This window comes from Glycine soja, chromosome 3 (assembly GCF_004193775.1).
Source record: "Glycine soja cultivar W05 chromosome 3, ASM419377v2, whole genome shotgun sequence".
NCBI lineage: Eukaryota > Viridiplantae > Streptophyta > Magnoliopsida > Fabales > Fabaceae > Glycine > Glycine soja.
This window is the reverse complement of record NC_041004.1, coordinates 41,098,950-41,115,519: the sequence shown is the minus strand read 5'-3', so window position 1 is coordinate 41,115,519 and position 16,570 is coordinate 41,098,950. Positions and strand designations below refer to the sequence as shown.

The 16,570-nt window shown below is 31.4% G+C and overlaps 2 protein-coding genes across 2 annotated transcripts; both read left to right on the top strand.

Annotated features, from left to right (window-relative positions):
- Window positions 1-3,471: 3,471 nt before the first annotated feature.
- LOC114407080 (aquaporin PIP2-7-like) lies at window positions 3,472-5,267 on the top strand. The gene is made up of 4 exons (XM_028370043.1): window positions 3,472-3,827; window positions 4,034-4,329; window positions 4,466-4,606; window positions 4,907-5,267. The coding sequence occupies exons 1-4, from the start codon at window positions 3,524-3,526 to the stop codon at window positions 5,024-5,026; spliced, it is 861 nt and encodes a 286-aa protein (XP_028225844.1). The 5' UTR covers window positions 3,472-3,523; the 3' UTR covers window positions 5,027-5,267.
- Window positions 5,268-9,105: 3,838 nt separating this feature from the next.
- Window positions 9,106-11,258, top strand: LOC114407079 (V-type proton ATPase subunit G-like). The gene is made up of 4 exons (XM_028370042.1): window positions 9,106-9,251; window positions 10,183-10,271; window positions 10,539-10,639; window positions 10,780-11,258. The coding sequence occupies exons 2-4, from the start codon at window positions 10,184-10,186 to the stop codon at window positions 10,921-10,923; spliced, it is 333 nt and encodes a 110-aa protein (XP_028225843.1). The 5' UTR covers window positions 9,106-9,251; window position 10,183; the 3' UTR covers window positions 10,924-11,258.
- Window positions 11,259-16,570: the final 5,312 nt, after the last annotated feature.

The window sequence follows — 16,570 nt, the reverse complement described above, 5'->3', positions numbered from 1 at the left end:
CGCACAAAACTTTGGCCCATTATGAGTAAAATTGAAGCCCATCATTAGTGGCTCAGGCCTGTAATTAAATTATGACTGTGAAATTCTCCCTACCTTTATAAACAGAAGAAAATGAAGACATTCTTCCTATTAATATATGTTATAATTAACATTAAAAAAATTTAATCCGTTAATCATACTGAAATGACGATGACTACAACAAATTAAAAGACGACGACTTTTTAATCAGTTTAAACTCTATATATACATTTAGATGAATAGTGAATTCTCTTGCCGTACAAGTCCTTATGAAAATAAAAAATTTAGATTTAATTCCTTATTTACATCTATCAAGGGATCGATGAAAATGTACGTATAAAAAAAATGAGAGAGTGATGTAAAACTTGCATTTCCCAGGTAATGGTAGTGTAAAGATATTTTGGTAATAAGTTTTTTTTTTCTCAATGGATTAGAAGTTAACAAACTCTAATGTAAAATTAAGAAAATGGAGTAAAGTGTTATATATTCAAAATTTTAAAGAAAAAACTGTATATTTTAACATAAGAGAGAAGAGAAGCATAACATATGCATATCTTAAGAGAGCTATGTGTAATTTAATTGCATGTTAGATAGTCAATTAAATTATAATGGGTTTTTAAAAAAGAAATGTTATTTATATAACAAAATTTACAAGAGAGGGAAAAAAAGAAAATATAAAACGTAATGAACGATCATGATAGAAAGATAAAAAATAATGAAAGTTTTTGTATAAATTACTGATATAAGTTATTATATGAATAAAATATATACAACTCTTTAAAAAAAATGTTTGTTTGGAAATTTTTCACGCATATGGTATTGCCTTCAAGAAAGAAAAGAAAAAAAAGCAAAAGAGGCAAGTTAAATGCGTATAAATTATGTATTTTGGTGATGACTAAGGTGAAGTCTTTTAGAAAGTGCACCACCCGTGAGGAAGTCAAAATGACCTGCAATAACAGATTACTTACCGCAAGAAAAAATAAAAAAAATTTAAACAACACCTTTTATTTAAAATGTAGACTTGTTCATTAAAAAAGAGACTTGTTATTTAGGTATCAGATTTGTTCTTTGAAAAGGGAGACTTATTTAATCGGGTTTTTTTATCATTTCATTTGAAATTTTTTCTGATAATAGAAATTTTTTTTTTTTCTTTCTAATTTCATCAATCCATCCTTACTCTGCTGATGATTTCTTTTGTTAATTCTAAATTGGGAGCAACTGAGATTCAAGAAATAATAACAATAAAAAACAAAAAAGCCCATAAGATTAATAAACAAAACAAGCTAACAAATAAAAGAAAAGTCCATGATACAGTTGTGAAGATTGGAGAGGATTGTGAGCGTGGTGGGGTTGCTGGCGAGGAGTGCATCTCAGATCTGGAAAAATAAATAATGTTTATGTTATGCTCCTTTCTCCTTCTCAGCTGATTTTCCTTAGTTTGCAGGTCTGCACTACATGAGCATACAATGTGCTTTGATGGCGCTACATACCAAACATCGTCCATGTGTTGTATTTCTTGGAGAACTTTCCTAATTGTGTTTTAATCACACTTTTGGTTACTAACCAAATAACACAATGCTACACTTTTAGTTTGCAGGACTAGCAGTTCAGATTTCAGAAGTAGGTGGCGGCGAAGAATGTATTTGTGAATCCTCATGGTCTTGGGTGATGCAATAAAACGCTCATATATACCAGGGGCTAGAAATTGACAAGACCAAAACAAAAAGAGACAAAGGGAATATAAGAGCAATTATTGCGTCAATACAAGTAATAATTAATCCTTCTATTACGGTAATATTAATAAAAAATATATTATCTTTTTAATTATTGTCTCAATATACATCTTAAATAGTTTAGTGATTATCTACATATCTGTTTATTTCAAAATTAAATATAATCAATTATGAAAAAGTTAATTTCAAATTATTAACTATAATTGAGATATATGCATGCTTAAATTAATTTAATTACAAATTTAATACTGAAATATTTGTAAAAAAAAAAACATTTGTTGTTAAAATAAGAATGTTGCGAATTCAAATGTAGTTAAGGGTAAACGCTCAGTATAATAGATTATAAAAAGTTGGGTTATTTATAAGATGAGTCGTGATGAGGTTTATTTTAGTTTCTATTTGTACATAAAATTTTGGTAATTTTTTTATTTAGTATATATTTTAATTTAAATTTAAGTAAGATTTGACAATGAGATAAAACTTAATTAATTGTTATGATATTACCACTTTTAACATTATGTTTAATTAAATTATATAATTAACTTAAGAGGCAGTATAAAATTAACGTAGATTTTACAATACGATTAAAAATAAATAATATAAATATACTACTATCTTACATACAATATTATTTATGAAAGTTTATCATAATATTGAATTGTCTTAGATTTTCTAGCCAATATAGGGTTTAACGCTAATCCAGTAAGTAATTAGTACTAAATCACATTCTTTAATCTTTTGGGTCAATACTAATTAATGGGGGGGAAACCATTTTTGTCATCTTTGTGTTTTAAATTGAGCTTGTAAGATTATGAATTGACTTGATCTATATTTGTGTTACCGTTCCCAAACCATCAATGTATGTTTACCAAAGGATATGTATCCTTATTTATGGCATAGCAATTCAAATGAGAACACAAACATGCACTTGGACTTTTAGGCTGAACTTAGGTTGAAAGCTAACTAAATCGATAATTAGCAAATCATATTTACTATCCCCAAATATTTACAGTAATCATTGATGATGTGTAAGCCTCTTCTTTCCTTAAATTTAGCTCAATTCATTTCCTAAATATCTCTCAATTAAAAGCATTTTTCTTATAAGAAAACCTTAGATAATTGGTAAAAGACATAACACAGTTACCCAGAATAAAAGAAGACATGACACAATTCAACTTTAGGATTGATCGATCTCTTTCAAATTGGCCATCACTGAAACAAATATAGTTAGAAATATATACATACATATATATATATATATATATATATATGTATGTATAAAAGATATTACTATTAGAGCCAATCGAATAACCAAAATAAAATCACACTAATTTAAATCCATTAATACCAAAAGGATGTTAATTGGGCTAGTGAAGTGACAGAGAGAAGAGAACCGGAGCAGAGCAGAGCATAGAAGCCAAAAGGTAGGGTCAGTGGGCCTGAGTAACAGTTGAAAAAGAAGCAAAGTGATTATCATCATCAAACGGGGTTGGAAAAGTGTAAGCTAATTTTGATAGAATAAAGTTTTATTTTGAATTAAAATAGAGAATAAAAATATAAATTTCACAAAATTATATAATTTATTTTTTTTTAATTTTTTTTCCTACCAAACAGAGCATAATTAAGCACCAAATTTCACTTAACCCGTCAAGCTCAAGACAGAACAGCACATCGCATGTCTGTTGTCCGTTATATATATATATATATATACTTCATTCCCTCTGAACCTTATCAATGAACAGAAAACCCTACTGAGTCTCACTCTCTCTCCCATGGCGAAAGACATCGAAACTGAGGTCCAAAGTGGGCTGCCACACAAGGACTACCACGACCCACCCGCCGCCGCATTCTACGACCCCGCCGAGCTCCGCAAGTGGTCCTTCTACCGCGCCCTCATCGCCGAGTTTGTCGCCACTCTCCTCTTCCTCTACGTCACCATCCTCACCGTCATCGGCTACAATCACCAGACCGCCACCGGCAGCCCCGACCTCTGCAATGGCGTCGGCGTCCTCGGCATCGCTTGGGCCTTCGGAGGCATGATATTTGTCCTTGTCTATTGCACTGCTGGGATATCAGGTACATTAATAAATTTATCATATTTTACATTAACAAACTTATTATTTATTATTTTATAAAAAAAATGTTAGCCGTTAGTTCTTTGTGAGTGAGAATTTGAATTTCTCACTTTTCCTTCCTTTCATTTTTCTTTATTATTATAATTTATAATAAATTTATCTTATATGATTAAATGAAAGCTAAAAATGAATATGATGTGGATGCAGGGGGACACATAAACCCGGCGGTGACGTTTGGGTTGTTTCTGGCGAGGAAGGTGTCGCTTATAAGAGCAGTTGGGTACATGGTGGCTCAGGTGTTGGGGGCCATAAGTGGTGTGGGGCTAGTGAAGGCTTTACAGAAGAGCTACTACAACAGGTACAATGGTGGCGTGAACATGCTCGCTGATGGGTACAGCAAAGGAACCGGTTTGGGAGCTGAGATTATTGGCACATTTATTCTTGTCTACACCGTCTTCTCTGCTACCGATCCCAAGAGAGTGGCAAGAGACTCCCATGTTCCCGTATGCATCTTCACTTACCCTCTGCAAATTAATTCTTTTCTACTTTCTTCTTAATTACACACCCAAATTTGATTGCATCTGAAAGAGTACTACTTCAATTTCATATTATTTTATTTTATTTTAATTATATATGCAGGTGTTGGCACCACTTCCAATTGGGTTTGCGGTGTTCATAGTTCACCTGGCCACCATCCCTATCACCGGCACTGGCATCAACCCAGCCAGAAGCCTAGGGCCTGCTGTCATATTCAACAACGAGAAGGCATGGGATGACCAGGTATCTACCTAATAGTGTGTGTGTATATATATATATATGCATGCATGCATAAATTTTCCTGTTCCTCTCTGTTAATTTTTATATCAATATTTTAGTTAACTTATGTACAAGAAAATTAAAAATTAACGACGAAACAATTTCTATGTACTACTAGTCTACTACTGCTGCCGTCCCGACATATATAAGACTTTCAAATTAATTTTTGAGACTTAATTTTGTTTCTATTTCTTTAATTATTGTAATAGTTGGTGTAGAAATTAGTCATTTGGGTTCTGAAAAAATTGCTTTGTATTTGTTTAGTGGATCTTCTGGGTTGGACCCTTCATCGGTGCTGCCATTGCTGCATTCTACCACCAGTCCGTGCTGAGGGCCCAAGCAGCAAAGGCTCTCGGGTCTTTCAGGAGCTCCTCAAACCTGTAATTCCGGCCAGGCTATTTAGCTACGAGACATGCTTCATTTAATTGTGTTCTTAATTAATTTGCTTATACATGGTGGATTGGAATCTGTATATCCTCGTCACTATGTGTGTATTTTATGTTTACTATTTGTGGCAGCAGATATGTTCATGTTAATTTCTGTATGCATTTTTAAGTGTTACGATATTACATGATCCTCTATGTTACATGTGCGTTAATGTCTTGTGGTTGTGGTTTTCGTGTTTTCTTGCCAATCCATGTCGTTTTACTTAATTTCTTTGTCATTTGTTTTGGGAAATTTGGAACGATATATATCGTGTGATGTTGGAATATGATAGGATCACGTGTAGTGAAGAGTTTATGAGAGCGAGATGGTTGTGCTGTGTGTCTATTTAGTTCTGTCGCATTTAATGGATTTATCTATTGGTGTGGTCACTGCGTTACTCCAAGATGGTCCCATGGTTGTTTAATTTTTTTTCTGTTGTGAAATTGAAGGGGGTGTGGTCCTGTGCTGATATTTCTATGGGACTTAAGCGTATCCCCTAGCTCAGGGATGATGATGTGTATTTACTTGTTATGTGGGGGACCAAAGTACATGGGAGAATCCGAGTGTGTGTTTATTACAGGGGTAGGGTGGCGAAGAAGTTTCAAACCAAATGTGCAAAACTACAACTTGATGCAACATTAAACTTTTCAAAATCCTTGTCTTCATATAAGCCGCAGGAATTAGAAAAAACAGTGATGCTTAACGTACGAAACTTTCCCTAGCTAGCTAGATGTCTGATTTGTGGAAATTAAAGGTGTTTTTTAATTGGTAAATATAAATGGTTAATAGTTAATTTTTGTTAGTGGAGTTAAATTCACAACCTCTCACTCTTTTTATTATTTTTTTATCAATAAATCAATCTTATAATTAACAGCTTTGCAATTTTGCACGAATAGTTTTGGTATGAACTTTTATCAAATTCAAAACCAGCCATTCAAAGACTTATGTCTTCTTATTTTAGAGCTTCGAAGACATATGCCTTAAATAAATAAAAAGAAAGAGGGAGAGAAAGAAAATTTAAGAACCATAAATATTCACAAAAAATGTGAAACATGGATGATAAAAATGTGTAATAAAGTATTTTATTTTTTTACTATTAAACATGTTGTTATATTCATAAATTTGCACCAAAGCTTCATATCGTGGCCCCTTTTGCCATTATTTAAGATGGAGTTACAGTACAAAGGGGTAAGTATCTGGCAGGACAAAAATTTTAGTTTCGTGGACTAAAAGCCTAGCTTCGATAAAAACAAAACGTCTCCGTCATGCAACTTATGGTGTCTCTAACGAAGATTGCCATGCGATGCGATTGCGACTATTTGTTGGAAGATTTTTACAGCGTGTGAAGGATTTGGGGCGGCCATATCCTTTTCTTTTTCAATCGAGCACAACGATTTTGGTCGCATGCCACGAGGACAATATTAAATAATAATGGATTATAAATTATAATATTTACCTAGTTTTTATATATTACACGGTATTAATTAATACATTTCAATTAAATTCTATATAAACATATATAAATGATTTCTCCTTTCACCTATATTATCTCATATAAGTTTTATTATTGAACTCGGGGAGAGAGAATTGGGCATGCTCCAGCCATAAGAAAGAAATTAGTAGCGGTTCGAAAGACAAAAAGCTCCCATCTTTTAACGGGAAAGCAATAAAAAAAGTGTTAAAGATGCCATGCATAAAGTAGTAAGAAGATAAGAGGTGGAGACGAATCGGATAATATTTTTTCTATCAAATTGCTCATTTTTTTCCTTTCTAATCTCTTAATTATTAGAAAATTATACAATCTTATCATACAAATGAAATTTCTCTTCTTAAGACAGTTGGGTAGTGAACCCACGTAGCATTGAGCTTACTTACTCATCAAAGATGATGGATGAGTTGCAACTCCTTTCCAGCTTAAAAATTCGCTGTCCACAACGTGGACAAACTAAAATTTTGTCATTTGGCTTGAGACAACAAAACTTTGGATAAGAAAGACAGGGAAATGATGAGAAATATGCAGGTTATTCTTATTCTTTAAGAACAATTTCTTAAAAGTGAATTTGAAGCTGCTGCTGTCTCCGTGAAAATTGATTCTGATGACCACAATGCCAGGGATGACACTTGGCGCCAAAAAAGCCAAGTGCCCTAATTCTCATTCCACCTTCTTCGTTCTCATTTTTTTTACTAAAAAAATATTAAAAAGTAATTTACTAATATATGATAAGTTTAGACACATCAGATATGTAAATTGGGGAATAAAATTTCCGTTGCGTGTAAATAAAGACGTTTAGCATCTGTTTGGAATGAGGGGAAGAGAGTAAAAAGAAGAAAAAAAAAATTAATTTGAATTGAAAGAAAAGTGAAAGGAATAGATAAACATGCACATGGTAACCATGTATTATAATAATTTGAGTTTATTAAAATAGATAAAAGTTACCTTAAAAAAATAGATAAAAGTTACAGTTGAAGCAATTTATAAAATATTTAGCAAATATTTCTTTTTAGACCGAAATATTTAACGATAGATAGAATTAGAAACTTATGCATTTATTTTGTTATGGAAAATTCATGCATTTTTCAATACAAAATAAACAAGAAAAAAACATTTTCTCGGATTGAATTCTTCGCACAAATAGCTGCATTAAATTCTGATATATATATTTTTTCAATATTTAAAAGTCTAAAGTATCATTAGTTTAGTCTTTTTTTTACTGAATTAGTTCAGTCTATTAGAAATTAAAAGTTTGTCAAAATGATCCCAAAGTGTTATATATTGTCATCAAATTAGATTTTCGACATCATTTTCTCACATGAAATTATTCCTCAAGTAAAAATATACTTTATTTGTATGCCTAGGATTAATTGATTAAAAATTATTAGCACAATAAATATGCTTGTTTTGTTCATATTTTTTTATATCAGTAGTGTATGGGCCTCCACGTCAGAGTGAAAAAGGCCCCATAGGGAATTAATTTTGGATAAACTGGGCCAAGAAATCAAGGATTGCATCCTGTTCAGGACTTCCGAATTGGGCCTACCCAAACAGAAGATGCATTGCATCAGAGCTGAGCCCGAGTCATGCTATGTATGATGATAAAACGAAGGTTAAATTATTATTTTTTCTTCTAATTTATTATTTATGTTTTATTTGATTTTTTAAATTTTTTTGGTTCAATTTAGTCTTTTAATTTTTTATTTTTTTAGATCAATTTGATCTCTAGTTTTTTTTAATTTGATTTTTTAATTTAATCCAAAAAATTAAAAGACCAAATTGAACCTAAATAATAAATTAAAAAACAAAAAACTAATTTAACCTAAAAAGAGAGGTTTCAATTTTTTTGTATAATATTTTGCATAATTATTCAGGAAAAAAATGCATAAATATTTTTTTGGATTAATCGAGTTTTTTATCTCTCAACTTCTTTAAATTCTAATTTTTAGTCCTCAAATTTTATTTGACAACTTTTAAATCTGGAGCATTTTTTTCATTTATTTGTATTGTTTAAAATTAGTTCAAAATATATATAAAAAATGAGGGGTTAAAAATTTAAAAACAAGAACTAATCTTGAGTAATAAAAATAATTGAAAAAATATTAGAGGACTAAAAATGCTAATAGAAAATTAATGAATGATTTAAAAAACTTTTAAAAAATAAAAATGGAAATCTCAAAAAGTGGAGGACTAAAAAATTAAATAATTCTATTTTTTATATATAAATATCATTTGAATTTAAAGAGAGGATTTTTAATTATTTTTTTATCATTCAGAAATCTAACAAAAAAGAAACAGAACTAACTAGGAAGGATGTTCATGCTAAGGACATCAACGAAGAGTGATGATCTGATTTGGGAAGGACAAACATCCCATTGAACCCGACGAATGAAGAATTAATTAAAAGAGACATTATCACATTCCAAAATGTATAAATGTTACAACATGAATGATTTGAAAATTGAAACTGGTATTGTCATTATTATTTATGTCCACACTTTGCGAAAGAATATGGTTTGTGAGTAAAATTAAATTATATATGTGTGATTTATTTATTATTAAAGAAATAGGTGGGTTGTGTTGATTTGATTGGGCGAAGACGAAAAGCAAATCAGCGAAGCAGTCCTCCAGTTTTCGTTAGAGACACTGTGTCCTGTTTTCTCTGAATCTAACACAGACCCGATTGCTACGGTACCTTCCAATCTCTTTATTTCGGTTTTCTCCTTTACTTTTAGATCTACCATTTTCACGCCAATGCAGCCCTTTTCGGATTTCACGCGCTTTCTTACTATAATCAACTCGTTTTCGCTCCCGTTTCTCACGATTTCCTTTTCTCATTCACCGTTTTTGTTTCTCTATGCTTTCTTTACATAATCAACGATTGAATTTTCATCTGCTTGTGATCGATTTTGTTGTTTTGTTTCTACTTATATTTACAGCAGGTTTTGCTGCCAATTCGTTTGAAATTCCTACATCGTGTTTGAGTCACTAGTGTAGATTGTTGATTTTGCTACTGCAAACTGTTCATTCTTTGTAAATATTATGATTCTATTGGACATGGCGTTGGGAATTGTTTTTTTTTTTATTTATCTGTTCTTGGAACTGATTGAATGTATAATCATGATGGATTATTTCTGTATGCTGCCTTTCAATTTGACAGGGTGTGCATTTTGATGCATTTGTTTGATCTGCTTTCACCACGATATGATTGTCTTGAAAAGAAAAAGAAAAATAAAATTAGGTTTTCATCTTCAAGTTGATTGGCATTATAATAAAATTGAATCACTGCAACAAAGAAAAACAAAAGGAAATGAATACATACTCTACTCTAGTGTCTAAAATTGAAATGCAGTACATAATTTGTGTGGTGATGATTCTCCTCCTCCTATTGGAGTGAGAAGAAGATTGTACAGTGGAGTTATTTCTCTAATTTTTTGAGCTTAAGGTTTTTGGTGTTACAATATAACAATAGACCTTTTCTTGTTCTCTTTCCAAGTGGTGTTTGCAGTGGCTTGTTTGCAAAAGAACTTGTTTGTGTTGCTTAAGGACCTGATTTATGTTTACTTTTCTATTAATTTTGATTTAACCACTTGTTAATAGTTATCAACCAATTTTATCACAGAATGGCATCCAACAGGGGTCAAGGTGGAATTCAACAGTTGCTGGCTGCTGAACAAGAAGCGCAAAGAATTGTCAATGCTGCAAAAAATGGTATTTCCTATTTTTGTCTCCCTTTATCCCTTTGGCATTGGTCTTTTCATTTTCATATATGGGTCTCAGTTATTGTTTTATGAGGGGTATGGGCTTGCTTTGTGTCCTCATGCATGTGAGAGCAAATTCTGAGCTATTGCTATGATAAACTAGTCTCTTTCCCCTCCCTACCTTTATTGTACTATTGTACTCCTATTAGGTAGAATCTATATCGAATATCTTTATTGGTAAACTAACCAGTATCAGTATTCTGGATCTACTGTTAAGAAAAATTGGCTAGACTGAAGCAAGCCAAAGAAGAGGCTGAAAAGGAAATTGCCGAGTATAGGGCTCAGTTGGAGTACGAGTTTCAAAAGAAAGTGTCACAGGCAAGTCTATGATTGATTACGGTAAAAAAAAATAATTAATGTCGCTGTTGTACCAAAATAAATAAAATGCCTCATTTTCTCCGTTGGACTACCACTACATATTATTCTTAGTTTGTATGCATTCATTCTTATGAGTACAGAGTAGTGGAGATTCTGGTGCTAATGTGAAGAGACTTGAGCAAGAGACAGAAGAAAAGATTCATCACCTGAAAACTGAGGCTGAGAGGATATCAGGGGATGTTGTCTCCATGCTCCTCAAGCATGTAACAAGTGTGAAGAATTAGAGAAATATTGGTGCTGGGGAACTCTTAAGTTATGCAGAACAGTATATCTCATTTATATTGTGTTTATTGTTGACTCTAGATCCTGGCGCTGATAGATTCTTGCTTTTTTGTTGGCTATAATACGTGGTACCTTGCTGCCATGTATTAAAAATAATTTCTGAGTTTTTTAAAATAAACAGTTAAGAATTCATAGGCATGCCTATATGTATCACCGTTTCAATAGAGGTCTGAGGATCACTTTGTCAGTGTATATTGAGTAAAGCCGGGACGAATGGTTTATTCTTTTGTAAACACCATCTTATTCTCCTACCAAATCATGGCTTTTGTATGTTTAATTTCATGTTGGAGAAAATTTTATAATTGATTGTGGGTTAAAATAATTTTAAGTAATTTCAGTATTAAATCTAAAATTTTATATTAAATTTTAATTTTAATTTTAATTTAATTTTATTATAAAAATATTCAAATATAAATTATACCACTTTAAAATTAATTTTACAATATCAATTTTATTCAAGAATCACTTTTGTAGATGTTCTTCCAATCAAACACTTCTAGAGTCATTCTAACAAGGGAAATGCCGCCGGCAATCTCATCTCATGTCATCGAGATATTCTTACGGTCTGCATACTTTCCTGTTCTTGGGAACAATAAATGCAGGAAAAGCAATATTAAAAATTTGAAGTAGCGTTAGTCTCAAGCAACTTTCTCACATGCAGTAACTGAGTTATATCAGTCTTACATTACGTATCATTTTCCTTAATTTTATATTGTTGTCCTGTGTTTCGTTTAATGTCGCATATATGCATACTAACAAACTTCACTTTAGTATAAATAATGATTTTAATGTTTCTTCTCACATGAGAAACCAAAAGAAAAGAAATACTAATAATTCACTTTCTTATACATTATTTTAAAATTTCTATTATTGATTAAAATTTATTAAAAATTATAATTTTTGTAAGTCTTATTTCTTATGTAATAGAAAGTCTTTCTTTATTTTTGTAATTTTTAACAAATTTTAATTACTAATAGAATGTGTTTTATAAGAAATCTATTAATGTGTTGCTAACATGTTAAAAATAATAAACCTTAAAATCTGTGTAAAAAAATTATTTTGCAACCTAGACATTTATTAACGGGGTTAGTCCATTGATTATGGTGACTATGTTAAACTTAATGAAGTAATGCTCATGGTACTTGATAGCATATCTAAAAGAGTTATTTATCTTATGTTGATGAGTTCCTACAATGTCACATTATAGTTAAGCATTTTATATATATTTTACTCCAATGATATAGTTTTAATTAACTCTTAATTTATTTTTTAAATAATTCTTAAATAACAACAAAATATTTTTTTTATTCATAAGCAATTGTTTTTTATATAAGCAACATAAACTTAATTTTAAGCAATCCAATATGAGACGGATCATCTTTTAGTGGTAAAAAAAATTAAACAACACTGTCTAAAAATAAGCAACCAACATTAAAGATGCTCTAACTAGAAATACATATCACTTTAATACTTTATTTAAATAGATTAGTTTGTTAAACTTAAAAAAAATCATTAAATTAGTTTATATGAAAGTCAGTCTAGTTTAATAGGTATTTCCTTATAGATTATTTTTTATTTAAAAAAATCAAAAATTAACAAAACAAATAATTTTTAAAACAAAATTAAATCAAAATATATTTTCTAATAAATAGATTCAGTTTGACTTAAATTTAGTGCAAGTTAAGACTTATGCCTTCAATATGCTTAACTTGCTTATCATGAAGTAATAGATTCAATCAAACTAATAGAAGTAACTAACTTCAAAGCTCTAATTCGATAAACTTCACTTCAATATATTTTTTCCTCTTATTTTACCCGTTAATTTTGGAAAATGGTAACTTTATTTTCTTGAAATTAATATTCCTTTTCCAAAAAATTATATGTGCATGCTTAGTCTTGTTACTTTTTTAATTTTTATAACGAGTTAGTTATACAAATTCTAATATAGAAATTTGTTAAAAAAATTAATTAACGTGAAAGGGATATTCGAAAGATAGATGCATATATAGAGGATAAGTCGCAACCTTTTTGAAAATGGTGAATTTTATCCCCTTGCAATACTGCAAATCTGCAATAAGGTTGGCTTTCACAAGAAGACAAAAAGTGATGGTGCAGGAATGAGAAGAGAGTATAGGTGTGGATAAAATGGTGATTTGATCGTTGCAAAATTAAAAAAATAAATAAAAAATCTTGACTTCATCTGATACCTTCAATAAATTAGAGGATAAGAAAAATGTGAGTTTCATATGAGATGAAAGGAAATATTTTTCATTATATACTATTCCATTTTATTCTATTCTAATTTTTATTTATCTAAAGTCTAAACAATGGAACAAGTAATAAATTCATTTCATTCGGCTTCATGATTTCACTTATCTTCATCAAACTCAAACAACCTCGAGATTTTAAAAAATTCAACAAATTTTTAAGTATCAGTTACCTACCAAATGCTACAGTAATACTCTAGGTGTCTATTTTTTTGTTTTTTGGTGCAAACTCTGGGTGTCTATCCTTCTTGGCCCACGCAGGAGGAAAATAAATGAACCCACATGACACAAGTTTGGGCAAAAATATTGGAAGTTTTAATAAACCGGTTTTATGCGTATGATGTAACATGTTATATTCCATGTTGCAAGACAAATAATGCTAGAGATTTCTCCCCTTCATATCGTTGTTCAATAATTTACTATTGGAGTAAATGTGGTGGTCGGTTGTCCGTATGCACATTTAACTTTAGCACCACTAGCTAGTAGCTCCTCATGATTTGAAGTACCAATCACTGTGCTGCTTTCATGAAAATCAAAGAGGACCACTCCACTCACCCCTCATTGTAAATCATACTGTTTTGTTTTTGCCAAAAAAAAACTGTCTCCACAATTAAACGATTTACCAAATTTAAGTTACCATTGCGTTAACTGTGTCGGGTGCCTGTTATGGAAACTAGAGAAACTCAAGGAAATAATAGAGGCAGAGCTTGGAATTAGAAAAGAGCAATGTGAACTTGGTTTTTATTTTTATTCAAGATCAAGAGTATTTTTCATAGAAAGTAATTCTATTAGAACTGTGCAGGATTCTTATGGAAAACAAAAACTAGCCTATGAATATTTAATATAGTTGCAAATCAAGACTCCAATTCAATATCGCTTATTAAACTTAAACTATTTCTTACCCGTTGATTTACGTGAACTAAGGGATAGTAACTTAGTTTTTATTTTTAAAGTTTACATATTTAAATTCTCATTTAAAAATAATGATAAAGTACTAACAGCATGATTCTGAGTAAATATATTCATATATTTGATTCCACGTTAAAAAAATTTTTTCTTAATCCATAAATAGTTTTCAGTTAAAATAATTTTAGGTAGCTTTTATTATAAGAAAAAAAAATCTCAGTTTTACAACTGTTAACTTATTCAAAATCAAATTTCACTGAAATGAATTTGATTTAAAGTCACACGCTTAACTGCATGGTTTCCCGTGACACGTTCATCTAGTGACTTAGTAGTGTCTGTTTGCTTTAGATTTTAATAAAGTTGATTAATAAAGAATTAACTTTAAATGGTTGAATGTAATTGTAATTAAAATATACAAGTGCAAGTTAGTGTTGGCCACAAATTTTACATTGGAAGGAATGTAAAGTAAGCAGAATGCATGTGCACAAGTCCTGGTAGTAAAGCAGAAACAAACAAGAAGAGCAGAGAGTATAAAACCTGCAAAGGGAAGGGTAGCAAGGTTATTCCAAACACACAGATGTTGCCAAACGAGTGATATATAGCTCCTACTTACTTGATGCAATAAGCTTTTGTAAACATTTGTCTTGTCGAGTATTCTCCACAAGATTCTGGGTATGAAAAAATCTGCAGCTTTATTTTGCAACTTGAACGTGTTTGTTTCAGGATTGGTTCTCTGGTCCTACTTGAGATTCCTGTCTAACTAGAAGGGAACCCTCTACTTTTGCTTTGCATAATTGCATGTGCCTTTGCCCGTGACTTTTGTTTTCTAAGCACCATCCCCCCAGAATGTTTCTTTATTTCTATCATGATTCATGCATGCAATTCATTCAGCAGTTTAAACAATTTATATAATGCCTTTGAATTTGTCTTTTCTTTTTTTTTTCTTCCAGGTTGAATAAAGTTAATTAAGTTCTATTCTATGTTATATGGTTTCACTTTTAATAATTTCATTTTGGAGTTTATCACTTCTTGCATCCGAGGATTGAGGGGCAATTTGAAAGCACCCGTGTATGTGTATGTGTATGCAATGTACCACAATAGGTTTATATAGTGTGGTACTAACTACAAAGAATTCTGATTCAAAAGCATATGCAACCCAAGTTCACAAGAAATTGACAGATAACTGAACATTTTGTTGTCACAATTGTTGTTGCTCTAGAATTTTAATTAATAAATCTAATGTGTATTTTTTTTTAAAGTTAATGTTTCAGTTCATGTTCACATAGTGGACCACACATGTTACTGAATAACGAGAATCTAGATATAAATAAGCCGGAGCAACAAACTAAGAAGATGGTAGTGCTAATTTGCAGTTCCATGATGAGTTAAAGAAAAAACAATATTTGTGCAGTTTTCTTAGCTGAACTGCTCTTATCTTGCAACAATTATAAGTGATCACAGTTTATTTGAAATGCCTGCAGAAGTTGGTTCAATGAAAAAAAGGGGAATAAAGGGTGGGGAAAAAAAAAGAAGCAAAGAAAAGAAAAGAAACAGGCACCTAAGTGCTCCCTAGCTTGTTAAAATTCAATTCTAGGTTGTATTCTTACATCATGTATACCATACCAAAAGAGAAAGGGAAAAGAAACACCACAAAGTGTAAAGGGAAAAGGACAAGAGGGGGAAATATCTTGTTCTTTAAAGAAACTCAATGGTGGGGGAATAGGAATCTAAGGGGATCCAAGCACTTGTAGACAAATTAGTTTCTCAAGATAAAAATGACTATTGCCCTTTATGCAATGGAAAAAGAAGTTGAACCCTGAGACATCCCTAGAGCCATCCCAGCCAATAGTAAATAGGACAAGACCTTCAGCCCCTCCTCACTCACTCATATATATGTAACACTATTTCTCTTCATCAATAAGCTTCAAACTCTCAAGAGTTTGAAAAAGTAAAGTAGGGGAACAGAAAAAGAGAGAGAGAGAGAGAGAGAGAGAGACAAGGTAGGTTCAGGTAGAGTTATTTACAAAGCTAGCTTTGCTTCATGCCAAATTGCTAGCTGCTTGGTTGTTTCCCAAGTAAAAACAGTAGCCAAAGTAGCCGAGTGGTGTTTTTGTCTTTTGGGGGGACATGGAAGGCCTTGTCTTCCTTCATGCTGTATATATTATGCTGCTTAATTGCTTCTACCTCCTCATAAATAATTCTTGCAGATCACTTCTAGTCTCAGCACCACCAATTATCAAGAGCACTCATGATTTGGTCATATCTCTGTAAAACTTACCGTCTTCCATGGTAGAGAGATAAATAGGTTAAGTTTGCATTTAGTTATTGTGTGTTACTATTAGCATACTTGGCGTGCCTGGCTCCCTGTATGCCATTTGCAGAGCCCATCAGGACAGTGATGGCCTTAACGAATGGC

Excerpts from the sequence above, each read along its gene's own strand:
- LOC114407080 (XM_028370043.1), top strand. The coding sequence starts at position 3,524 with ATGGCGAAAGACATCGAAACTGAGGTCCAAAGTGGGCTGCCACACAAG. Across the intron at positions 4,330-4,465 it reads CAAGAGACTCCCATGTTCCC|GTGTTGGCACCACTTCCAAT; the intron begins GTATGCATCTTC and ends TTATATATGCAG. Across the intron at positions 4,607-4,906 it reads AGAAGGCATGGGATGACCAG|TGGATCTTCTGGGTTGGACC; the intron begins GTATCTACCTAA and ends GTATTTGTTTAG.
- LOC114407079 (XM_028370042.1), top strand. The coding sequence starts at position 10,184 with ATGGCATCCAACAGGGGTCAAGGTGGAATTCAACAGTTGCTGGCTGCT. Across the intron at positions 10,272-10,538 it reads TGTCAATGCTGCAAAAAATG|AAAAATTGGCTAGACTGAAG; the intron begins GTATTTCCTATT and ends TCTACTGTTAAG. Across the intron at positions 10,640-10,779 it reads TTCAAAAGAAAGTGTCACAG|AGTAGTGGAGATTCTGGTGC; the intron begins GCAAGTCTATGA and ends TTATGAGTACAG.